Here is a 22,586-nt window from a genome sequence, read left to right on the forward strand (position 1 = left end):
TCAGGTTACCACACTTGTGCCCTGAACTGAAAATGCACCCGACCCCACCAAGCTGGACAGACACGTGAGTGGAACACAGACTGTAAAGCCAACGGTCACCCTCGCCGTTGTCACCTGAGGACAGCAGAGCCTGCGGGTGACTCAGGGTAACCCTGGGATCCGTGGAGGCTACACTGACTCAGAAACCCCACCCATTCCACTCACAGCCTACGAGCTGCTGAGGCATCTAACCAGAAAGCACCCCAATCCGGAGCAACGACCGTTTTTAAAATCAGCAGCTTTTAATGATGTGAGCAGAAATCCTCGGGCACTTTAAAGAACTGCTCTCCGGAGGGCCGTCTGCTAAGACCAGCAGTCTGCCTGGTGGGTAGAGGGAGGAAAGATCCTTTCGCTGTCTCTAAACCACAGGGGTCCAAGGAATGAGCTGCAGCCGGCTTGGGGTGGGGGTGGAGGTGGGGGGGTGGGGTGTCAGGAGAAGAGAAACCAGAGAAAGTCATTCATACAAAGTCTGTAAAGAAAATGTTTTATTTAAAGTGTTAAATACCATCACCAGAATGAGTTTGATTTACATTAGTTGGTGTTCTTTACAGGACTAATCTGCCCTTTTTTTTTTTATTTTTTATTTTCCAACTGGAATTCCCTTTAGTTTTAAAACATACTATGTACAGGGCAGCAATGGTCACTGGAATAGTGCTATTTACATGACTAAACCACAAGTCGAGGTGCAGACATGTGAAAATTAAAAAAAAAAAATACACCAACTTTTAAATAAATACTGCACAATGACACGTATGTACAAATATTCCATACAGTCATGTCCTTCTTATTAAAATTAGAAAGAATTTATATAGGAATATACACAAAAGATTAGGTGACCGCGCCTTAGTGTCAGGGGAATGGTAAACGTTTATTCTAAGGGAGAGGATAGACTCGGTAGGTCTGTGAAACCAATTGTTGCTGGTACACAGGTGTCTAGATTACTTCGGTCAAGTTTTACTCATTCTCTGAACGGCTCTGCCCGGGGCCATCACAGATCTCAGAATGCCAAGACACAACCTCGGTGTTATTTCATATCGCACCACATAAAGAGAAGGCATTTTTAGTGATACTCATTTTAACTTTTGCACCATAGCAAGCATGATGGTTTAAAATGGTCACCACTCAATTTAAGAAGAGAGAAAGAAAAAAGAAAAAGAAGCAATTTTTGTGCATGGCCTTAAAGAAATGACATGGATGTGGATTTCAATAGTCATTGCAAGAGATTAAATCAACCTCTGTGTTACAGAGTGTACATAAAGAAACAGGAAGTCCGGGTGGTTTATTACGTTAACCAGCGACTTTTCCACCACACAGCGGGGGGCCTTTAAGAGAAATCTGACCTCGTAGCACCACCCAATGGCAATAACTGTCTGTAAAATCAAAGACAGGGGTCTGACTTGGGATTTGTGTGTGGACTTTTGGTGATGGCATCAAAGAACTATGAATAGGCAGAATGACTGCCTTTGAGTCATCTAAAAATTGGAGCTTTAAAATTATTTATTGCAAATTCATGTTTCCTCTATTTATTTAGAAATACGATTTGTGAAAAATTGAATTTTTACTACAGAAAAAAAATGAATTAATAAACAGCCCTGTGTCCCAGGGCCCCAAAGTTTTAGCAGTGTTTCTATTCACATAGTACATGGAAACTGGATAAAGAAATTGCTTGAATTAATTAAAAAGCAAAACCCAAGACCTTGTAGAAATAATACTTTAACCCCTGTATGAATAATGCTGGTGCTAAAAACAAATTCATTGGACATTACAATGGCCACATGATTTTAGAATTTTCCTGTAAACTGAACTTGGAAGGCGAAAATAAAATTACCATGCACTCACTGGACAAAACACATTGCAAAAGTTCAACTATCTTCCTCATCAAATACATGCTGACTGACTTTAGTGCGCTCCCAAGTCATGTTGCAAAATCCTTTCCAACATGCTTGAAATACAGAAAGCTCTTAAATTTTTTCCCCTTGAGAAATTCATAAATTCAGAAGCATCTACGGCTCTGAATCAAACCTGGGGTACAAGAGAGTATCAGGTCAAAAACTGGTAATTGTTTAGAATAAAGTTCACTCTGGTAGAGAGAAAGAAAATAAAAGATTAAAAGAGGGAGGAGGAGAAAAGGAAGGAGAAAGATGTGAACAATTTGCACATATTGAACTTCATTAGATGTGTATATTTAACATGGAAATAAATGGAATATTTACTTATTTTTCACAAGGAGAATTTGAAGGAACTTCTAGAAAGTATTTTCTTTTGTAATGTCTGCCAAAACACAGACTATGATTAAATAATAAACATGGCGTGTCTTTGTATCACCCTGTTGCATTCTTGCCCCTTTTTAAAACCATGCACTAGTGAAATTTATTTTTAAAAATAATATAAATTGTTGAAAATGGCTGAGTTTTATTCTTTTTGTTTGTTTGTTTGGTTTTTTTTTTGCAAGTTGCAGCCCCAAGAAAATAACTTAAGTATTCAGCTAATCTGTGTCCATGCAGAAAGGTTCCTTTAATTTCATTCAGTACAGTGTAGCCACAGAATTTTGTTTCCCACAGTCCAACACATCTTGGCATGAGGGAGTGACGGCTGCTGGGGCTCCGAGGTCTGCCCCGTCTGCACGCTGGCCTGGCTGCTCCCCGCCGCTGCCCGGGGAGGGCTGACGCTCTGCCTCGGACCACTGCTCTGGTCTCCTGCTTTTCACCTGATGCTCCCTAGACTTCATTCCTTGACTTATCACACGGCTTAGTGGCTCGTATCGCTCACTCCATTTCTGTGGCATAGCAGGGCTTTGGGGGTCAGAGAAATGAAGAAAAAGGAACGGTAAAAAGATAAAGGTGCCATTGAAAAGGGCTTTTGTTGCATGAGACTGACTGACTCTTTGAGATTAATCCATGGCTTCATATTGGACCAAAATTTGAGTGTTACTGAACTCCAAACCTGACAGTTCTTCACCGCGCTGCTCTCTCACCGGAGGGCTTTCTTTAGGGCACAATGTGTGCGACTTCCTCTGAGAACACAGGATCGCTTTGTATCCCTAGAAACAGGCTCAGAAGACACAACATTAAGCATGCAGTGTTACCAGGGTTAGCGACCTGTGATTTTTTTTTTTGTAACGCTGGTTGCTATGACAACAGTTTTACAGCTGCTATGAACGAGAGTAAGAAGGTCCCGTTGAACTTTCCAGAGATGACTGGGATGCTCTTCTTGTCAGAGGGGCCAACGTTGGATCTACGAGGGAGGAAGTGGGGAAAAGTTTGAACCATCCAATCACCATGTTGGACAGCTCCAGTTCATCTAAAAGTATCTGGGCCACTCCCATGAAAGATTTGTGATCCATGCGGCCATAATCTCCCCAGACAATGATCTGTTGGCAAAATAAAAAGGAGAATAATGGTAGTACAATCATGTGTGTAAAAACTTGTAAACTAAAATACATTCAGCGCTGGCATCAAACATCATGTTAAAAAGTTGTACTGGCTACTGGGATCGTTGTCTTTCACTACCAGAATCCAAAGGTGTAATAGGAAAACTCTATCAGGCGTGAAGACCATAAGTAGTCCAGAAAGATTTATCACATGTGATGGGGTTGGCTAGTCTATACTTCACTTTAAAGGAAACAACAGTGTCTGTAGCTTTACAGCACGGGCCACTGCCTTGAAGTTTCCCAAGAATTTCAGCGGTGAGGAACAGAAGAGCACGCGGTAAGTAAGGATGCTGGCGACAAGGTCTGACTCCATGAAAGCGCGTTCCTAGGTAAGGGATTAACAATTCAGTAAGTACCTGTAAGACCTTCCCTTGGGGACTTTCTTCGAAAGATAACAGCTGCTGGTAGAGGGGTTCCAGCGTTTTCCGTGCCACTTTTGTTTTCTTTTTGGCTACGCAGACTCCATTATCCAGTAGATACACCTTTACGTATGGTGCTTGGGGAAGAAAAGACAGAGGAGAGTGAAGTGATGCGCTGTGGTTATGAAATACCCAACTCATGGGTGACATCTGCAACAGGTTAACCTTGTCAGAAAGAGCTGGCACCCACAGTCACCGGCCTTTCCACGTTAGGAAGACAAAAGGTAACTATCAGCTAGCTATTCAGGCAGTTTTAGGCAATGTCGACAGCCTCTGAAATGACTACTAATTTGCCATCATAGATTTGCATTAACTAAGGTCAAATGCTTCTAGTCCCTACCAGTATTCAAGGGAGACCTCTTACTCTTTCATTTGTCAACACTTCAATCTAATCAGACATGCTTTAATCTATATTGTTTTATTCACCCATCCCCATGAATCACTTAGTTATCACTCAAGGGGGTTTTTATTTGGAGAGTAAATTTGTTTAATAAACACAAAGGGTTTGTTTATTCATGGTGGTGTGGGCACACGACGAGGCTGAGGTTTTGTATAATATGTCCAATTAGCTGGGAAGAGGAAACAAATTCTGAATTCCATAGCTTGAGATTTATCTGACCAGCTCTTCATGAAAGCATTTTCATGCGTGTAAAAATGATCTTATCTGTCCAAGGGAGTGGGTTGACTCGCTCCAAGAGCTGTCTAAATACACCTGCCTCAGTCACCACCGCAAGGCTGGACAGCAGGTCACCTACATTATAACTTAGAATTTCTGCAGGGGTGGCAAAGTTAAGAGATTCAAAATCACCACCAGCCCGTGGAGGTGCTGAGGTGAGAAACCTCGTTTCAGAATCCTCAGTAGCTGTTCTGTCATCAGATCCGGACAGACATCCCTGCACAGTGCAGGAGTCTGAGGCACTGCCCATGCTACAAGCAACTCAGTACACGCACGCTTTCAGTACGAAATATGTGGCATCGTGAAAATTGATCATGATGCCTCGTTTCCTTTATACACTACAGGAAGTCTTATCATGAGAATGACCTGCATAAACAGGCTTATGCTACTTTGGGGCCTGTATCTGTTTTTATTCTAATTCCAGGACCTAAGGGTTCCTGAGGAAAATTTTGAAGCTCCAGATAAATCAAAGAATAACACAAAACACCAGCTAATGAGAAAAAGAATTAGTAATGGACATGCTGTACGAAGTGAATGATCCGTGTGGTAGTTTTTATTGTGCAGTGGTTTCTACTACATACGTACACACTTATCTAACAACATCTATTACCCCTACCGGGCCACCCTCACTGGTGCTCACTCAGAACACACACACACAAACTACTACAGATAACCGACTCATGTTAGAATCCACGATGACCTGAAAACAAAGTTTTCAGCAGCTAATAAAAAACAAAGTCTCCGAATTGCAGGATGTGGACTGTGAGCAATAATAGAAGAATCTCTTCTGCTCTTACCTGGCAGTGTCTTGGAACCTGGTTTGACTACAAGGCCACGGGCCCGGATGATTTCCACCTCCAACTGTCCCTTCTTGTCCATCATTCCCACCTGAATGTCACCTGGTTGTATGTGAGGGAGAAACAAGCAGAACTTAATACACAGATGCAGTCAGAAAAGTGCTATGCGAAGGCCTTGGCTTAACATCATTTCATCATTTCATCATTTCCCATTTACTTTCCTAAATTCATATAGATTCAACATTTTATGAATAGCATCTCACTTTAAAAAGCATATAAATGAAATGGGGAAAGAATTAGTTGAAGATTTTTTTAAATTGCTAAAATATAAAATACTTATTCCTGCTGATAATACTGTTAAGAATCCCAGGAAATGAAAGAATGTGATTCTCCACAATCTAAAAGAACAACAACAGAATCAGGCGACAGAAATCCTTACCCATTGCAGGTGTAGCCAGAGTCTGGCGCCCCACTAGCTGGGCAGGGCCAAGGCCATCCAGAAAATCGCTGAACTGGCTGTCAGAGGCCAAGCGGACACCAGGGAAGATCAGGCTAAAAGCAGAATAACACATGGGATTAAACCCTCAACCTCTGTTTCCAATCAGCCAGGTTTCCCGGTAGCCCCTTCCTGCAGGAGCTGTGGGAACCACTGCTTGGCCACTGGCATTGATTGGATCCCATGGTCCTCCCTCCTTATTCTCTAGCGGCCCATGTGTGTCACCAGGAGCACTGGTCACACTGGACTGCAGGCTTCCGCGTATGTCTTTCTCTTCCTTGTCTGGAGGACATGGACTATGGTTTCTATTAACAGCACTCAGGACATATTGAACACTTACTCTGTGACCAGTATTATCATATTTGATCATCTTAGCTGCCCTAGGAGATAGATGCCATTATTTAATCCATGTTATAGATGAAGAAACTTTTTTCTTATCACTCCCACCAGCACACAAACATACCATTATTTCTTCCACCTTAAAAAAAATTCCCTCCACTAACCCCACTTGCCTCTCCAGCTACCACCCCATTTCTCTCCTGAAACTCCTCGAAAGAGTTGTCTCTGTGTGCTGTCTTCAATGTCTTTCCTCTCACTCTCCCTTGAAACTCTAATACCTTTTTCCTTGCTCTCTTCCTTGCTTCATCTTCTCCACTCCACTAAAATGTCTCTGATCAAGGTTGCCGAGTAGCCGCAGTGGTAAACTGAACCGCTAACACTCTGTACTAATTAGTACGATTTAACTTAGCGTCATTTGACACAATGGATGCCTGATTCTTCCTTGAAACCCATTTTCCACTTTGTTTCCCAGACTCTCTAGTCCTGGTTTTATTTTTTGGCCACTTTACCGCAGTCTCCTTTGCTAGCTCTGCCTAAATATTGGGAGCTTGATCCTTTGACCTCTTATCATTTCCACGCCCTCATTCCCGTGGTAACCTCCTCCAGTCTCATGGTTTTAAACACCATCTATACCAGCGGTTCTCAACCTGTGGGTCGCGACCCCTTTGGCGGTTGAACAACCCTTTCACAGGGGTCGCCTAAGACCATCCTGCATATCAGATATTTACATTACGATTCATAACAGTAGCAACATTAGTTATGAAGTAGCAACGAAAATAATTTTATGGTTGGGTCACAACATGAGGAACTGTATTTAAAGGGCCAGAAGGTTGAGAACCACTGAATTCTATACTGATGTTGCCTAGAATGGCATCTCCAGCTTGGGACTCTCCCTTGGGCCGCAGACCTGTATTCCAACTGCTTTGTCAACGTATCTGCTTGGATGGCTAATAGGCAATGAAATATAACTTGTCCCAAACCCCAAGCAAACAAAAAACACAATCCCCTCAGAGGGGATCTGAACCCCCAACTTTACCCTTTCAATTAATCTTAGAGATGTCTTTCCTCTTTGTTATAGGTTGAACTGTGTTTCCCCCTCCCTCTCCCTCTGGGAAATTCATGTACTGAAGCCTTAATCCCCAGTATGACTGGGAGACACGGCCTTTAAAGAGCTAATTAAGGTTAAATGAGGTCACAAGGGTGGGGCCTTAATCTAATAGGATTGGTGTCTTTCTAAGGAGAGGGAGAGACGGCAGGGCCATGCACCCACAGAGGGAAGACCACCTAAGGACTCAGTGAGAAGAAGGCCAACGGCGAGGCAAGGGGAGGGGCCTCAGGAGAAATCAACCCTGCTGACACCTTGATCTTGGATTTCCAGCCTCCAGAATTATGAGAAAATATACTTCTGTTGTTTAAGCCACCCAGTCTGTGGTATTGTGTTATGGCAGCCCTAGCAAACTAAGATACTCTCTTTTTCTCATGTCATACCACATGCATCAATATTACTGGCTCTACTATCAAAATACATCTAGAATCTGACCCCAATAATGCTACCACTCTGGCCCAAGCCCTCATTTCCAGCTTCTGCATGACTGCAACAGCCACCTTTGCTCGCCACCCCCACAGCAGGCAGAGGGATGTCTGCTCAAAACCCTCCATTGACTTCTCATCCCTCAGAGTAAAAGCAAAGTCCTTACAATGATGCGTACAGACTACACAAACTGTCCACCCCTGCTCGCCACGTCTCAATTCCTAGTCTGTTACCACCTCTGCCCTACTCCAGTGCTGCCCTCCACTGCAGACGCCTGCCAAGCTCCTGCCTCAGGGCCCCAGCACCCCTTCAGCATAGAATGCTCCTCCCTCAGATATCCATATATTCACTAACGTCCTTCAGATCTTTACTTAGATGTATCCTTTTCCCGGTCTACCCTACATAAAACCTTACACATACCCTGTATCATCTCTCTTCCTTTCTTTGTTTTTCATCTTAAAACTTATACTACCTAATCTACTACATATTTTAATAGTTTTTCTTCTTTAACATCTATCTTGTATACTATACTATAGGTCTGGTGAAGGTAGAATTTGTTTCTTTTCTTCTATTTTGTTCATTGATACATCTCCAGCACCTAGAACTGTGCCTGGGGCATTGTAAGCACTTAATGGGTAATTGTTAAGCTCAATCAATTAATTAAAATGAAGCCTAGAAACTCACCCAAGTTTCCATAGTGCCAAAAAACAGATGAGAACTTAAGCCTATATGATTCTAAAGTCCAAGGTCTTAACCACCCACTGATTTTGGCTCCCTTGTATGGCTTATATCCCCAACTCACAGCACAGTGCCCAGAACTCTAGAAGTTCTAAGTTCTGTTTGTTGAATGAATTTAGGAGTATTCATCCATTTCTCCAGTAAGACTATAAACATCTGAAGTGAGGGGTGGCAGCGTAAACTTTTGATACCCCTAATGTATCTATCTAACATGGTGCTTTGCAAAGACGAGTGCTCAGTGCACATTAACTTTGTACTCGATTCTCCCTCTCTTTTAAGGCATCCTTGATTCATATCGAATCCATGTCTTCCCCCAAACTTAGTCCCCAAATATACAGTTAATCCAAACATTGTGATGTTTCCATAAGTATCCCACATAACCTTATTTATAAATGCAGAGAAGCCATAAACAGATCTTCTATTTATAGAATCGTGCCAGACAAATGGTCCGTAGGGCATATCATGAATACTCTGCCAGCACTGCCTATGGCCTCACACCGGTGAACTGGCCCATGTGTGTTGTCTAAACAGCTGATGCTTCCGTGGGGATGACAGAATGAAGTCAGTACACCCCACTTTCCTCTATTAATGTCACTTATGCACCCATCTGCTGATCTGCAGTTGCTAATTACTGTTAGATTGTTGGTGACAAGGCTACACAATCTTCATAAATGCTTCCACAATATCTCAGGTGCAGCCGACTCAAGGGGAAGCTGTGTGGTAACTGCATATAGGAAAGGCTCCCAATCTGTGGCATTCGGCTACTACATTTGTCTGCGCTGCTTGCTACTGCATGGAACTAGGTACCCAGCAGTGTTCTGTACTTTGCAATAATGAGTCTCAGAGCAAAGATTTTTCAAATCAGCATTGTTCACACAGTAGTGGCATGAGTGCTGATTATTTTTGTGCGTTTAGGTGTATTGTTTCAAATTAGGGCAGATTTTCAATCGCATGCATTGTGAAAGTCCCATTTTAGCATCTTGCCATTAAAGCCCAACACTTTATCCCCAGACCTAGGTCCCTGGTATAAAAAGCCAGGTAATGCCACATTTCTCGGTGGCAGGTGAGCCACCTTCCCTCCACAGCAAATCAGTGAAAACCAAGATGGCGCTGCAGTGTGGGAGGCAGTTTTTGTGACAACAGAGAGAGAGGGGCCCGGAGGGCTGCGCATCGCAGGTGGCCTCACTCACTTTCCTTCGGAGCTGTAGCTGTTCATGCTGCCGTCGGTGGACTCCCGGCTCGCCTGGCGGGTCATCCAGTTCCTCATCTCCACGGCCAGGCCTGTTTCTGTGCTCCTCTGCACCGTGCTCCGCAGCTTCTTACCTCCTGCCTCTGCACAGACAGAAAACAAAAGGGGTGACGCATTGGCCATCGCCACCTGGTGAGAAGAAGGATCAGCCCACACTCCGAGGTCCTCAGAGGAAAAGAACTGCGCTCTTATTCAGGAAACAGAGAGAAAAGGTGTTTCAAACAACACCTTGTTGAGTGGGATGAACATTTTCTAAACTTCTTCAAGCACAAGATGCCATTGTTTTATTTCCATTTAAAACAGTGTTCAAACTGGTAACAAAAGAAACAAAAAGGTTCAACCTCCGGGAAATAGAATAAGCTTTGTTTTTATTGTAATATTTAAATGCAAGATTAACTTAAACCTGTCTTTTTCTTTTTCCTTTCTCTCTGGCATAGTAAAAGAACAAGGCTTTCACATGATTTCCAAAGAGCTGGTGGTGAGTAACACTCAATGCTAGCCTTAACTTTCACATGGAATCCTGTGTTTTGCAAGATGATTGATGTCAGAAGGCAAGGAAAGCTATCCAAGGGAGATAGCCTTGTTTGCTAATAGCTCCCCATCTGTTGGTAACTTTCAGAGAGATTCCCAAAGGAAAACAAAAACCCAGCAATGTCCGGTAAAAAGAGCTTTTTAATATCTGGTCATGGGTAAGTCATGTCCTCAAGGACCTTCAGCAGTTTGGATCAGTTTGGATATGAGGTTTACTTATAGAAGTCAATTAAAAGACCAAATAGGAAACGGAGTCAAGTACCACAGATGTGACAGAGGTGAGGAGTGCTATCTGAGAGGTCAGGGAGGAAGGAGCATCCTCACAGAGGGAGTGGAATTTGAGCTGAGCTTGCAAAATGGGCAGGTTGGGGCCCAAGGAGAAGCAAGAAGGCAGTGCCTTTGCCGAGGGAACGAGCATGGACAAAGGTGTGAAGAGGATGTGCCGCCGAGGGATGGTGCAAATAACCAAAACATATGGAGGAGTAATGTTGGGGGTGGGTTAAATGATAAAGGGCCTTGCATGCTGGCATGTGGCGTTGAGAGACTACCAAAGCTGGGCCAACAGGGTGATAGTCCAAATGATCTGTAATACTTTACTTCTTGTCAGGTCTAAATATTTATCGACACTGACCATGCATATCATTAGCATTTTGGGGATTCAATAAGCTCTTTTAGTGTCTGGTATTAATGAATTCATTTCAGATCAACACATATTTGCCGACACTGCCAGTGACTTGATGAAATTCCTTTCACCAAACCTCTCGTAGTATTTGTTCACCATTTGAAACACTGTTTTAAATTTTATCTATTCTCCACTTCCACCTTTAATGTACATCAAAATGCTTTAAAAAGTATATAATAAAGTAACAGTTATGACTCATTTCCAGGCTCAGTTCCATAATCTAAGGTTGATATCTAAAGTAATTGATAATAAACATGTTGTACTGATATGAACTTAAGATAATACAAAGTATCCTCCGTTGATGAGAGAAAGCTCTTCTTGACAGAGGAATGTTCGTTAAGGAATGTAAAAGGAGTCTGGCTGGTGTGGCTCAATGGTTGAGCATCGACCTATTATCCAGGAGGTCACAGTTCCATTCCCAGTCAGGGCACATGCCCAGTTGTAGGCTTAGTCCTCAGTCGGGCGTGGGCAGGAGGTAGCAGATCAATGATTCTCTCTCACCATTTGTGTTACTATCTCTCTCTCCCTCTTCCTTCCTCTCTGAAATCAACTATATATGAAATGTAAAAGGAATAAATTTTTAAAATCACCAATTTGTAACCTCCAGTGGAATGAATGATTCAAATAAGGCACATTGATGAATGCTAACATCACTAACTATTCATATGAGCCAAAAAAAAAAAAAATCTTTCCACGGCTTAGTTCTACTTGCTCAAGGAAAACACACTTTAACACTGGGAGACCTGGCTATCACCATTGCAATCAAGTGGTCAAACTTAGCAGCACTAATAGCAGGACAATCATATGTGCTTCCTGATACAACCTACACACTATCACCTATTGAGTTGTTCTGAACAAAAATATACAACCGGTTTCTCATCAGATCTTTGGAACCAACTTCTAGTTTTCAAAAATACAGAAGATAGGGTAAAAAGATAAATGACAATAAAAAAAAACATCAGACAAACCCAGAACATGGGATTTCATTCAAGAGAATTGGCCTAATCTCTTAAAATAGCTAATAACATGAAAATAAACAAACTAACAAGGTTGAATAAATTATTCCAGATTTTAAAAATATCATAGAGATGTCACTATTAAAAGCTGTGAGTGATTGCTTTAAATTTTTTTTTTGGGGGTGTGGGGGGGGAGAACCAAAAACAAGAAACCATAGAAGCAAAACACTCTAAAAGCAATTTTAGGACAAGTAGAGAAAATTTGAGTATAGATTGGCTGTTAAATGAGATAAGGAAATTATTAATTTTCCTAGGTAGATCATGACATGTCTTATAAAAGATGTCCTTATTTATTACAGGAAATATTTATACTTGTAATGTTATATTACTTGCAATTTATTTTACAATGGTATAGCAAAAAAATACATATAACAAAGAGGTTAAAGTGTTTAAAATAAAAGGATAGGGAGGAAAAGTAGATCTTGGTATTTATCAATTTAATATGCATGACTTTATTGAGAGCAATTCCCAAATGGCCACATCAAAAAGCAATAACATTTTGTCCAGGTGTGAACTGGAATCATGGAAGGAACTGGGCTGGCGAGAGGGAGCCAGGCCAAGGCTGAATCCTGCTCATGTAGCTTTCCTGCTCACTTCCTGTGAAGAACGCCCTGTTAACAATGACCGCCAAGTGAGATACACATCCTCCGTTAAGTCTGAAAATGTGGGGTGAGGATATGTACAGGAAACACGGCGTTCAAAGCAACGAGATTCCTGAAGGTCTCAGGACAAAGCCCTCGCAATGGCAAAGGTGAACTGTTTTACGTGTCATGTCTGAGTCCCTCACAGCAACAGCGAGGAGAAAATCTGCTGTTACAGGGCGATGAGAACCAGCCATCACTTGTCCAAGAGCAACAATACAATGAGCATGCGGTCCTCCTGTTTACAGATTGCTGTCTACATGCATCCTCTTCAGAACAACTCTAGGGATCCCATTTTACAGATGCAGTATCCGAGTCCCCAGAGGGTTACACAGATCTCTGACACCACATAGAACATGACAGGGACACAGTGTGCGCACAGTTCCCAGACTTCAAATTCCCTGCTATTCACCGACTGACTGTCAGATAACCAATGGGCAGCCTGTGCAGCTGACAATGGAGACGGCCCTGAGCTAACTCTGCACTGCGTGTGAGAGGCCCTGTTACAGCAGCTGGTGGCGGGAGGAGCAGAGCAGTGAAGAGGTCAGGTCCTGGTGTCAAACTGTCTCTCTGACCACGTACCAGCTGGGTGATGCCGACTAAGTTACCCTCCCATGACTCAGTTTTCTCAAACTGAAATGGCGTTGACAATAATGATGTCTACCTCATAGAGCTTTTGTGAGGATTAAAGAAAATAATATATTTAAAGTGCTTGGGGTAGTACCTATTATATAGAAAATCTTCAATTAATGACATTGTTATTACTAGCAGGAAGGGAATCAGTAAGCATGTATTCTAGGCCAATCTCTACCACTAATTAGCTGGCCCTGTGGCCTTCTCTGAGTCATATCCCCTCTCTGAGTCTCTGGTTCCTCACTTACAGAAAAGGGGAGGATGACAGATGATCTCTGATCTCTTAGCTCTGAAGTCTCCTAGTTTGTATCATTAGTGTATGACCAAGACCATGGTTAATAGCATGCGTTGAGGAAGATAACGCTGCTCATTATCACCTGATGGAATCAAAGAATTCTAGGCAGTATGCTGGGCATTTATAAGAGCTCCTTAAAATATGTCTTTTAAATGTACTTTTCCTGATACATATATAGACTTATTTAAAAAAGTAAATGTGTTTTCCAGTACCACAAATCCTTTGCATCTCATTCATAATAAAAGGAATTTAATCTAAATATAATTCATTTAGTGTTCCAAATGCTCTGTCATGTTATTCAACCTGAAAACTGAAACTATTTAACACTGACAGTTCTACACAAAGTGAGTGTGGTAGGCAGAATTCTAAGATAGCCCCCATGATTATGTTACTTTACAGGTCAAAAGGGATTTTGCAGATGTGATTAAGGTTACTAATCAGTTAACCTAACGATACGGAGATTATCTTTGTGGGCCTGACATATACACATGAGACCTTTAAAAGGAGAGGGCTCTCTCTGGAAGGTTCCAGAAAAGTCAATAGGGAAGATATGAAACACAGGAAGGATTCGGTATACATTTAATACTGGCTTGAAGGTGGAGGGGACTCTGTGGAAAGGACCCGAGAGCAACCTCCAGCTGCGGACAGCAAGAAAACAGGGGAGCTGGATGCCCTTGGAAGCAGATTTTCCTCCAGAGCCTCCAGGCAAGAGCTCAGCCCAGCCACCACCTTGATTTCAGCCATGTGACACATTAAGCAGAAAACCCAGACATGCCATGTGCGACCTATAGAACCGTGAATAATGAATGGGTGTTTCTTTAAGCTGCTGAATTTGTGATAATCAGCAATAAGTACTTTTTTAGATAATTATTAATGAAGAGATCTATGAAGATTATTTATTATAACCATAGGAGTGGACCAACTAAAATTATTTGTAAGAGCTCAATAGTCACCATAAAAAAGTGTATATACATTTTTAAAAAGTATATATACATACATATCCTACCTATCTATAAATGCATAATATGTGTGTGTGTGTGTGTGTGTGTGTGTGTGTGTGTGTGTGTTAAGATGTTTAAAAATACTCAGGTAGCAAACTGTGGAACTAAGGCCCAGATTATGTTTTAGAGCCTGTAAACCACTCACTCTCCTGTTAGGTATTTTAAGCCAACGTGCATGTGGGGAAAATGCCTGCAGGTAAAAATCAAGTTCTGAATTGCAAAACATCACAGGCAGAAAGCTGAACACAGGAGGCGCCCCGATATTCTGCTCTGCTTAGTCTGATGACTCATTTACTTGGCACACGCTACATTCAAAGAAAGCCTCTTGATTAAATAAACTACCAAAGGGTCAGTTTCCCTAACGATATCTGAAAATCAGAAAACCCTGAGTGACTTCATAACAAAAACCAAAAGGTCCTCTTTGCTACTACATATTTGGAAACTCTCCTAAGCCCCTAAACGAGGCTCACAATGAAAGGCCAAACTTAGAGTCACATGACCTGTTTCTAAACCCTATCTCCACAGAACCCACCCCTGTTTACTCTCACCTGGAAGGTCTCAACTCCTATTGCAGACAGACTTACTTTAGAGTCAGAACTTTCTTGATGTGAATATGAAAAATGATTTATGGAGATAGGTTTGACAGACCGGTAGATTCTGAAAACTGACTTTAATTTTTAGCTTTGACCGTAATTTATGCCCATTGAGTTAATAAGGCACTCTTTTTTCATTTTATTCAAAACTACCAATTTCCAGAATGAGTATAATTTGGAGAAGCCATTTTGTATTACATTTAAATAATTTTTAACAATGCATTAAAGTTAGACTTTCTAAAATTACTGAATCATAGCATTTCAGAAGCTATCTTTGGGATCCAGTGTACCTTTGTACTTTATGTCTCCCTTATTGTAGCAATGAGAAAGCCGAGGTCCACAGTGGCTAGTTTCTCTTTAGTAGATTTTCATCTTTAAAAACCAGTAATAATTTCAAATTGCACTTGAACTCCCTTCTACCTCAAACTTTCCAAGTATATGAATTGCCTCCAGCACTCTCCCCGACCTCCATGGTGGTCACTGTGGCCATAACTTCCCATCTACAGAGTTTATATCAAGACATGAAAGAGGTTGATTTATTTACCTATTTTGTCCTGCAAGACCTCAATATGGGGACAGTAGGTTTGTGTATAAAAGCTGTGCACTGATGTTTATGCTTGCTAGAGCTTCTAACGATAATAAATATATTTAAATTCCCTGAAAGTCTAAACAAAATAGGGACAACTACCTGACAATTTCTTTTGGGCTAATCCAGGATCTGCATTAACAATTAAAATAGAATTTAATAAGATTAACAGTTGATTTTCAAAATTGTTTCAGAGTTTAGCACAAATTCATTCATTCCAACAGCTGTTACAACTATTATGAAAGCTATATAGTTAACAGCTATAATACAGTTAACTACAAGCAGAAGTCACCATTATGGGTAGATATTAGGGCTGTTTAAATATATTCACTTTTTTCCCCTGTCTGAAGCAAGGTGGGGTCATGTGACTTGCTTGGCCAATGAAATGTGAGCAAAACTGGTCCATATAACTTCAGGGCAGAAGCTTCAACAGCTGATGTGTGACTTACCACGTCCCCCCTTCAGACCTCCCCCCGCCCCCTTTGTGGACCCAGATAGCAACAGGTGCCTTCATCAGCCTGGGAAGAGCATGCCATTTTAGGATCAGATAATATGAGTTCCAGCTCTAGTTGACCATTTTAAAACTCTGGGCAGGTAATCTACCTTTCTGAAGTTGAGGTCTTTTGCATAAAGTCAGGATCATATTTAGCCTACATCACAGAATATATGACATGTAGTGGTATTTAATGAGTACTGATGAATAAGAATCAGATACCACAATCTGTATAAAAAGTTTGACAACTGTAAAATGCTATACAAATTCTGATTTTACAAATGACTGAAATAATGTAAAATTATCCTAAATGCGCAGGAAGAAAACTGTGTATAAATAAGTGGGGTCTTGCCATCCAAAGGGGAAAGCCTTCTGGCCAAATTGAATTATGGGGTTGCCTTCCCCCAAAGCCCATTGCTTTAAAACCGAGGTGACTGCCATTAAGTTGAAAGCAAAGGAAGTAGGCAGGGCACAGAGGCTAGAAACTAAAAGAACAATTAACTTGAGGCTTAAAATCTTTGTCCAGTAAGGTGTTTGACTGGAGTTACCCACACTTGAAACTAACTGGAGCCAAAAAGACTGTAAGCCTACTGAATTTTGAAGGACCTGTATAGAAAAAAAGAATTACTCGCCCACATACAAAAGTCTGTTCAACCCCTAAAGTAACTACTGAGTTTCCTAACCTGCACTAGCAAGCAGGCTATGAAAGCTACGAGGCCCCCTCTTCAATATAAATCCTGCAGCTTCGAAGAATGAAGGACAAAGAAACACTTTCCAGAAAACAGAACCAAAAGTGCCACGTGAGTAAGCCAAGAAATGTATTCTACGTTCAGTCTTCACCATTACCTCTGAGTGGGATTTTATCGTTCCTGTGGATGACTGATTGCTTTGTGTTCCTATCCTCTCCTTTCGAAATGAGAATTTTTATTTGGTTATGCTGTTGTTCTGTACCATTTAAACTGGATATATGAAAGGCAGATGACTCGTCTCTCAGTGTATAGGTCACTGTAACATGGAAGCCACATCTGGGTGTGAGGGAGAGGACTGCACCCCACTCAAAATCCTAGATTTTAATCTGCACGCAGTAAAGTACGGCATTTTAAGGTTGTCTTTCTGGGGAGGATTGACTCTGTTCTATATGCAAAATAAGAGTGTGCATGGATATCTGTGTGGCCAAATCTGCAGAAAATGTTAAAATTAACATTAGTCATATTCTTTCCCTTAACCTTCTCCCATTGATTCCCCCCCCCCCCCCCCACCCCCGCTCTTGGCTATCTGCTTATGCTTATTGAGCAAAGAGGAAAATTATCAATAGCAAACTAGTGTTTTAAAAAATTAAATAGGTCACCAACACAAGCTTAATACCCCCCTCCACCCCCATTGGTAGTTACTTTCTATTGTTAAGTAGATATCTGTTAATGTTTTTGGCTCACCAGCACTTGAACACTCATCCTGTGTATGAGAAATGTCTTCAATTGTAGAAGTTAAAATTGTCAAGTATCACTTTAGGGCGGGAGCACAGGACCAAAGTCCTGTTAATCAGATTCCAACCACTGTCCCAAACTTGGAATCTGAAGCTACTGAAACAAAGAAGCAAAGGCGCCACAGGCTTCCATTCTAAGGAGGGCAGTGGCCACAATATATACTTTTTCGAGCGATCCTATAGCAGTGACTCAACAGCAATGTTGACACTGGTACACGTTGTGATGGCTGTGCCAAACAGAAGTGCTAGTTCAGCAGGGCTAGTTCCGCAGTATGATTTGGGGCAACATTCCTAACCTGAAGGGCAAGTAGACATGCATGTACAGAGGTATAATAGAAAGGCATGAACAAAAACTTGGAGGTAAAGAGCAAGAAGGCTTCGTTTCATTGATTTACTGGGCCCCCAAGGGCTGTTGAAGGCAGGGAAGCTATCCTATGGAAGGACCAAATGGTTAGACTTTGAATGTCAAGCTTAAGGCTCCATTTAGTGGGAGATGGGAATCCGCTGAAGTTTTCAGAAGAGTGGTGTCAAGATCAAGATGATGTTTACAGGAGTTGATACAGAGGCAATGAAGTTAGTTAGCAGTGGGGAGATCCAGAAGGTAGAGACAGCAGATTGGGAGACTCAGATGATTTCAAAGGTGAGCTAATGTGGTCCTAAGCTATCAGGGTGACCATGGGAACGGGAAAGAAGGAAAATGGAGAAAAGAAGCCGAGGAGGAAGCATTTCCTTGAAAGAAGTTGCCAGCTGGTGGCACATATTTGGTCCATCAGTACACTTTGTTTGGACCAAGTAATGCTTAAGTTTTTCATTTAGGTGCCAACACTTTAAATGTTTTAAGTAACATCCAGATGTATAGCTTCTCTTAGAGGCAAAAATCAGAGTAACTTTGCCAACCCTGGGCTGATATTCAATTTGGCATCAATTATTTAGAACTGAATACTACCATTCCTCGACAGACAGGAAAGCTTCCTCCAGCTTTTCGAAGTCCTTGCTCTTCCCTCTTGCATGATATCTGGCCTATTTCACTGATAAATGGTGCCATCCTGGCCCCTGACTTACAGGAGTTACAAAGGAAAAGCTGATGACTGAAATAGCTAAAATAAACAGCCCTTTCATTCTAGTCTCATCAGGCAAAATCTAAATCTTAAGAAAGGACACTTCAAAACTAGAGTTGATATTATCATTTTTACGTTAGCTTTCTCTTCAATTGCTCAAAAATTATATATCCATACCATTAAGTAAAGCCCCCCCCCCTTCTCCAATCACATGATATTACAATATGAGATAGGACAAATATATAGACTGATCTTGTGTGATCAATAATTCGGGACTATGTAAGAACAGCAGAGAGCATTTACATCAAACATAGTCTTTGGACTATGGGATGCTGCCATTACAACTTTCTAGTGGGTGCTTGTAAGTCACTTCGTACAAGATGTCTCCATAGGAAAGGTCATCCTCATGACTAGTTCTGAATTTAGTGAACATACGGAAGGGTGAAAGCAAATTTGGGGTTTAACTTGACTTTTGTAGTAAAGTTTCAAATTACTTTAAGGGTACTGTCTGGACACTTGACTGGACGATTCTGGATCTTCGATTAAAAAGATGATATATGATAAGCACTCTGAGTGAAACTGGTGTTCGCTTATTTTAATTCCCAAATCTTTTTCCTCACCTTATCTGCCTAGACCAGTGATGGCGAACATTTTGAACTCGGCGTGTCAGCATTTTGAAAAACCCTAACTTAACTCTGGTGCCGTGTCACATATAGAAGTTTTTTGATATTTATTTTATATATTTAAATGCCATTTAACAAAGAAAAATCAACCAAAAAAATGAGTTCGCGTGTCATAGGTTCGCCATCACTGGCCTAGAATGTAATCTAACATAAAATCATTGTATTATTGCTGAATATGGTATGGACTCATTTAGGAAATGTTTTGTTACACATAATCACAAACTGGCAAAAAATAACATCCCCTAGAAAAGATACATATTTAGATTATAAATCTGTATCCACGTCCTGTCCCTATTATTGGCATTTTGAAGATGTATAAATCTATGATTACTGAATTTTAAAAAGTCCTAATCAAACCACAGGTTATAATTTAAAAACAGTATAAATATAACAGATATTATGTCTTGTCAGTTATACTGATATTCAGCTTACAAAGAATGGTAGGACTATATACTGTTATTATTAATAGATACTGGATACCTACTGTTCTAGGCATGAAGTCTGTTCTTAGGAGGATTACATTTAAGTGTATGGACATTTTTATTTTAATGAAACATGGCCAAAGTGGTAAGCTCCATTTTAATCAAATGGGGCTGCTTATTAAGAATGAAGTATATTATCATACGCTAAGATTAGAATAAGATCTCTTTTATACTCTTCTTATTGGTTGCATAGCATCTTAAAGAGTAGGGGAGAATTAAATAGGTCTTTCTATTATAGTTTATTTAATTCCTTGTATATTAATTCCTCATAACTTCACTATCATATGCAAAGAAACGTCCCTCGGGTTTCTGGTCATTTGGAAATTATTTCCGTTTCTTTGATGATTTTCTTGCAACTTAATTTTCAAGCTCGTGGCATGTAAAAGAAATTAAACAAGCTAATTTATTCAGTTAAATATTATTGACAGGATCTGTTCTGTATGATTGTCAAGCCATATTTTTAACCAGAAAAAGCAGTCCATAGAATCAAGTGAATCAAATTCATCACAAATTATACATACAAAACTAATTAAGAAGAGCTGGCACAGAACCACAGGTAAATTAAGGTAGTCTCTGAGAAACCAGAGCTACCAAGTATTAGAAAATGAGCCATTTTCCTACATAATATGACCATGCTATTTGCCCTTCAGTTTATGGTTCAGGAAATTGTGGGGTTGCTTTTCCTACTAAGAATGGTATCTTTTTCCTTGAAATGGTTCCTTCTTTCTCAGAATTACCTGCGATGTTTGAAACCTCTATATGCAGTAATATTCTACATTAGGGAAGTATACGCAATGTTTGGGCTAAGTAATTTATATGGTGAAGATAACACCATTTAGGATTCAATGATAAAATCAGTAAACATAATTATAAACTGTTAAATATAGCAAAATACTATTATTACTACTTTTATTTTTTAAAAATCGTACTCAGAGATTTGGGGAATAATTATCTGGAATACACCCAAGAACAAGAAAGCAAAAAATCAAATTATATGAAAAAAAAACAACCCTGTAAGCTTACAAAAAGATGCTACAAAGACCATCAGCAATCATAAATTATTTTGTTTATCGGAACGCCCCTTTCATCCTCATGGAAATCAGCCCCATTGAGATTTATAATCCGTGGCCACGTTGTTAGACTTCTCTCAATCTGTTTTCACATGCGTAAAATGATGAAATAATAACTTCCTCGAAGAATTATAAAATCCAAGAAATGGGGCACACAGAAGGTGCTCAATAAATGGTAACTATTATTATTGTACTTTTTTTTTTTTTTTTAGGAATATAGCATATTATGAGAAAATCCAGTGTAATAATGAAGAAACAATACCCAGAGTAGTTAGGATTATATACTCCAGAGCCAGATCAGGGGGGTACAGATCCTAGCTCCACCACTTGCTAGCTGTGGACTCTGGGCAAGTTGTCAAAGGTGTGCGGGAGGCACGCGAGAGCCTGGGATCTGTCACTGATGCCAGGATTCATGTTTAACTCTCACTTTCTCAGGTCACCCTTCCCTAACTCCTAAATGAGGTTTTCTTATAATCTTTTATTGCACTCTGCACTTCACCTTCCTAACACTTATAATAACATAGTTACTCCCATTAATACCTATTTCCATGAGACTGAAAACTCTAAGAAGGTAGGGAGCATATCCACCTAATTCTGGGACTAGCAAAGCTACTAGCACATAAAATAACCTCAATCAATATTTCTACAAGAACAAATGAATGGAAAGAACATGGTCTCTCCATCAACTTCTTGGCACTTCTTTTGTAGAAAGGTAACGTCTGGATACACTGCACGAGAATGAAATGAGAACTTGGAACTGGAAGACAGAGTACATTTGAGATTATTTAGCTATTGCACTGTTTCTGAAAAGACAAAAAATAGGCTAGCTTTACAATCAGACTGGCTTACTGATCTACTAGACCACTTCTCTTGATAGATAAGTTGTTCTCAGCCAGTGTGAAATTCATCTGTTGCGATGGATTTACTTTTCTTTTGTAAGTCAGAATGGGTTTCCCAGTTATGACTATAATAACATATTCTTGAGTAGGCCCATGAGGGTATGTTATCCACATGATCTTCATGTATCCTGTGCGGGTTGTTTCAATAAAAAAAAAAATTGTGAAGAAACACTGCTGCAGGCCATTGCTTTCTACCTTTTACAACTCTGCAGGGTATGTTGAAATACCCTAAAAAAATCTCAGGACTTTTGAGGGTGGTAGGAATATTGTGAAATCAAAAAAGTAAGTTAGGATTTCTTCTCTTGGCTGTAAAAGGACAGTAACCCAGTGGGAAGAACTCTCATTTATACAAAGTGCCTCCTCTCTAGTTACCTGTAAAGAACTGTATGTTTCATTTTTAAAATGCTGGCTTCCTTATGGAACATTTTGTCTTGGCAATTCAAGAAGCCATATTATGGGACAAAAATCTGTTCCAATTTAGCCATGTGTAGATGTAGGGATTTCCTTTGGGACCAGTCTGCAAGAGCCAAGGTTAAAAGAATATACCTTAAATTTTGAAAATCTTCACATTTATATAAGCTTTTTTTTTTTTTTTTTTTTTTGGTCACAAAAAGGCTTTTAGAATGGTACTTTGTAAATCCAAGAATTCTAGTTACAGCTTAATGGTGAAAGTTTAACTGAAGCAAACTCAAGACTGAAGATCTGGTGTAAAAAAAAGAAATTGAG

The 22,586-nt window shown here is 40.5% G+C and overlaps 1 protein-coding gene across 1 annotated transcript in view; it reads right to left on the bottom strand.

Moving 5' to 3' along the window:
* Positions 1–507: 507 nt before the first annotated feature.
* RIMS2 (regulating synaptic membrane exocytosis 2) overlaps positions 508–22,586 on the bottom strand; it is a 353,913-nt gene continuing 331,834 nt past the window's right edge. The window contains 5 exon segments of the mRNA XM_070392355.1: positions 508–3,409; positions 3,826–3,965; positions 5,362–5,463; positions 5,801–5,913; positions 9,656–9,797. Coding sequence (XP_070248456.1) covers positions 3,191–3,409; positions 3,826–3,965; positions 5,362–5,463; positions 5,801–5,913; positions 9,656–9,797 — 716 coding nt within the window. The 3' untranslated portion in view covers positions 508–3,190.

Source organism: Myotis yumanensis, unplaced genomic scaffold (genome assembly GCF_028538775.1).
Source record: "Myotis yumanensis isolate MYYU_CA2020_CCGP unplaced genomic scaffold, mMyoYum1.0.hap1 SCAF_15, whole genome shotgun sequence".
NCBI classification, from domain to species: domain Eukaryota; kingdom Metazoa; phylum Chordata; class Mammalia; order Chiroptera; family Vespertilionidae; genus Myotis; species Myotis yumanensis.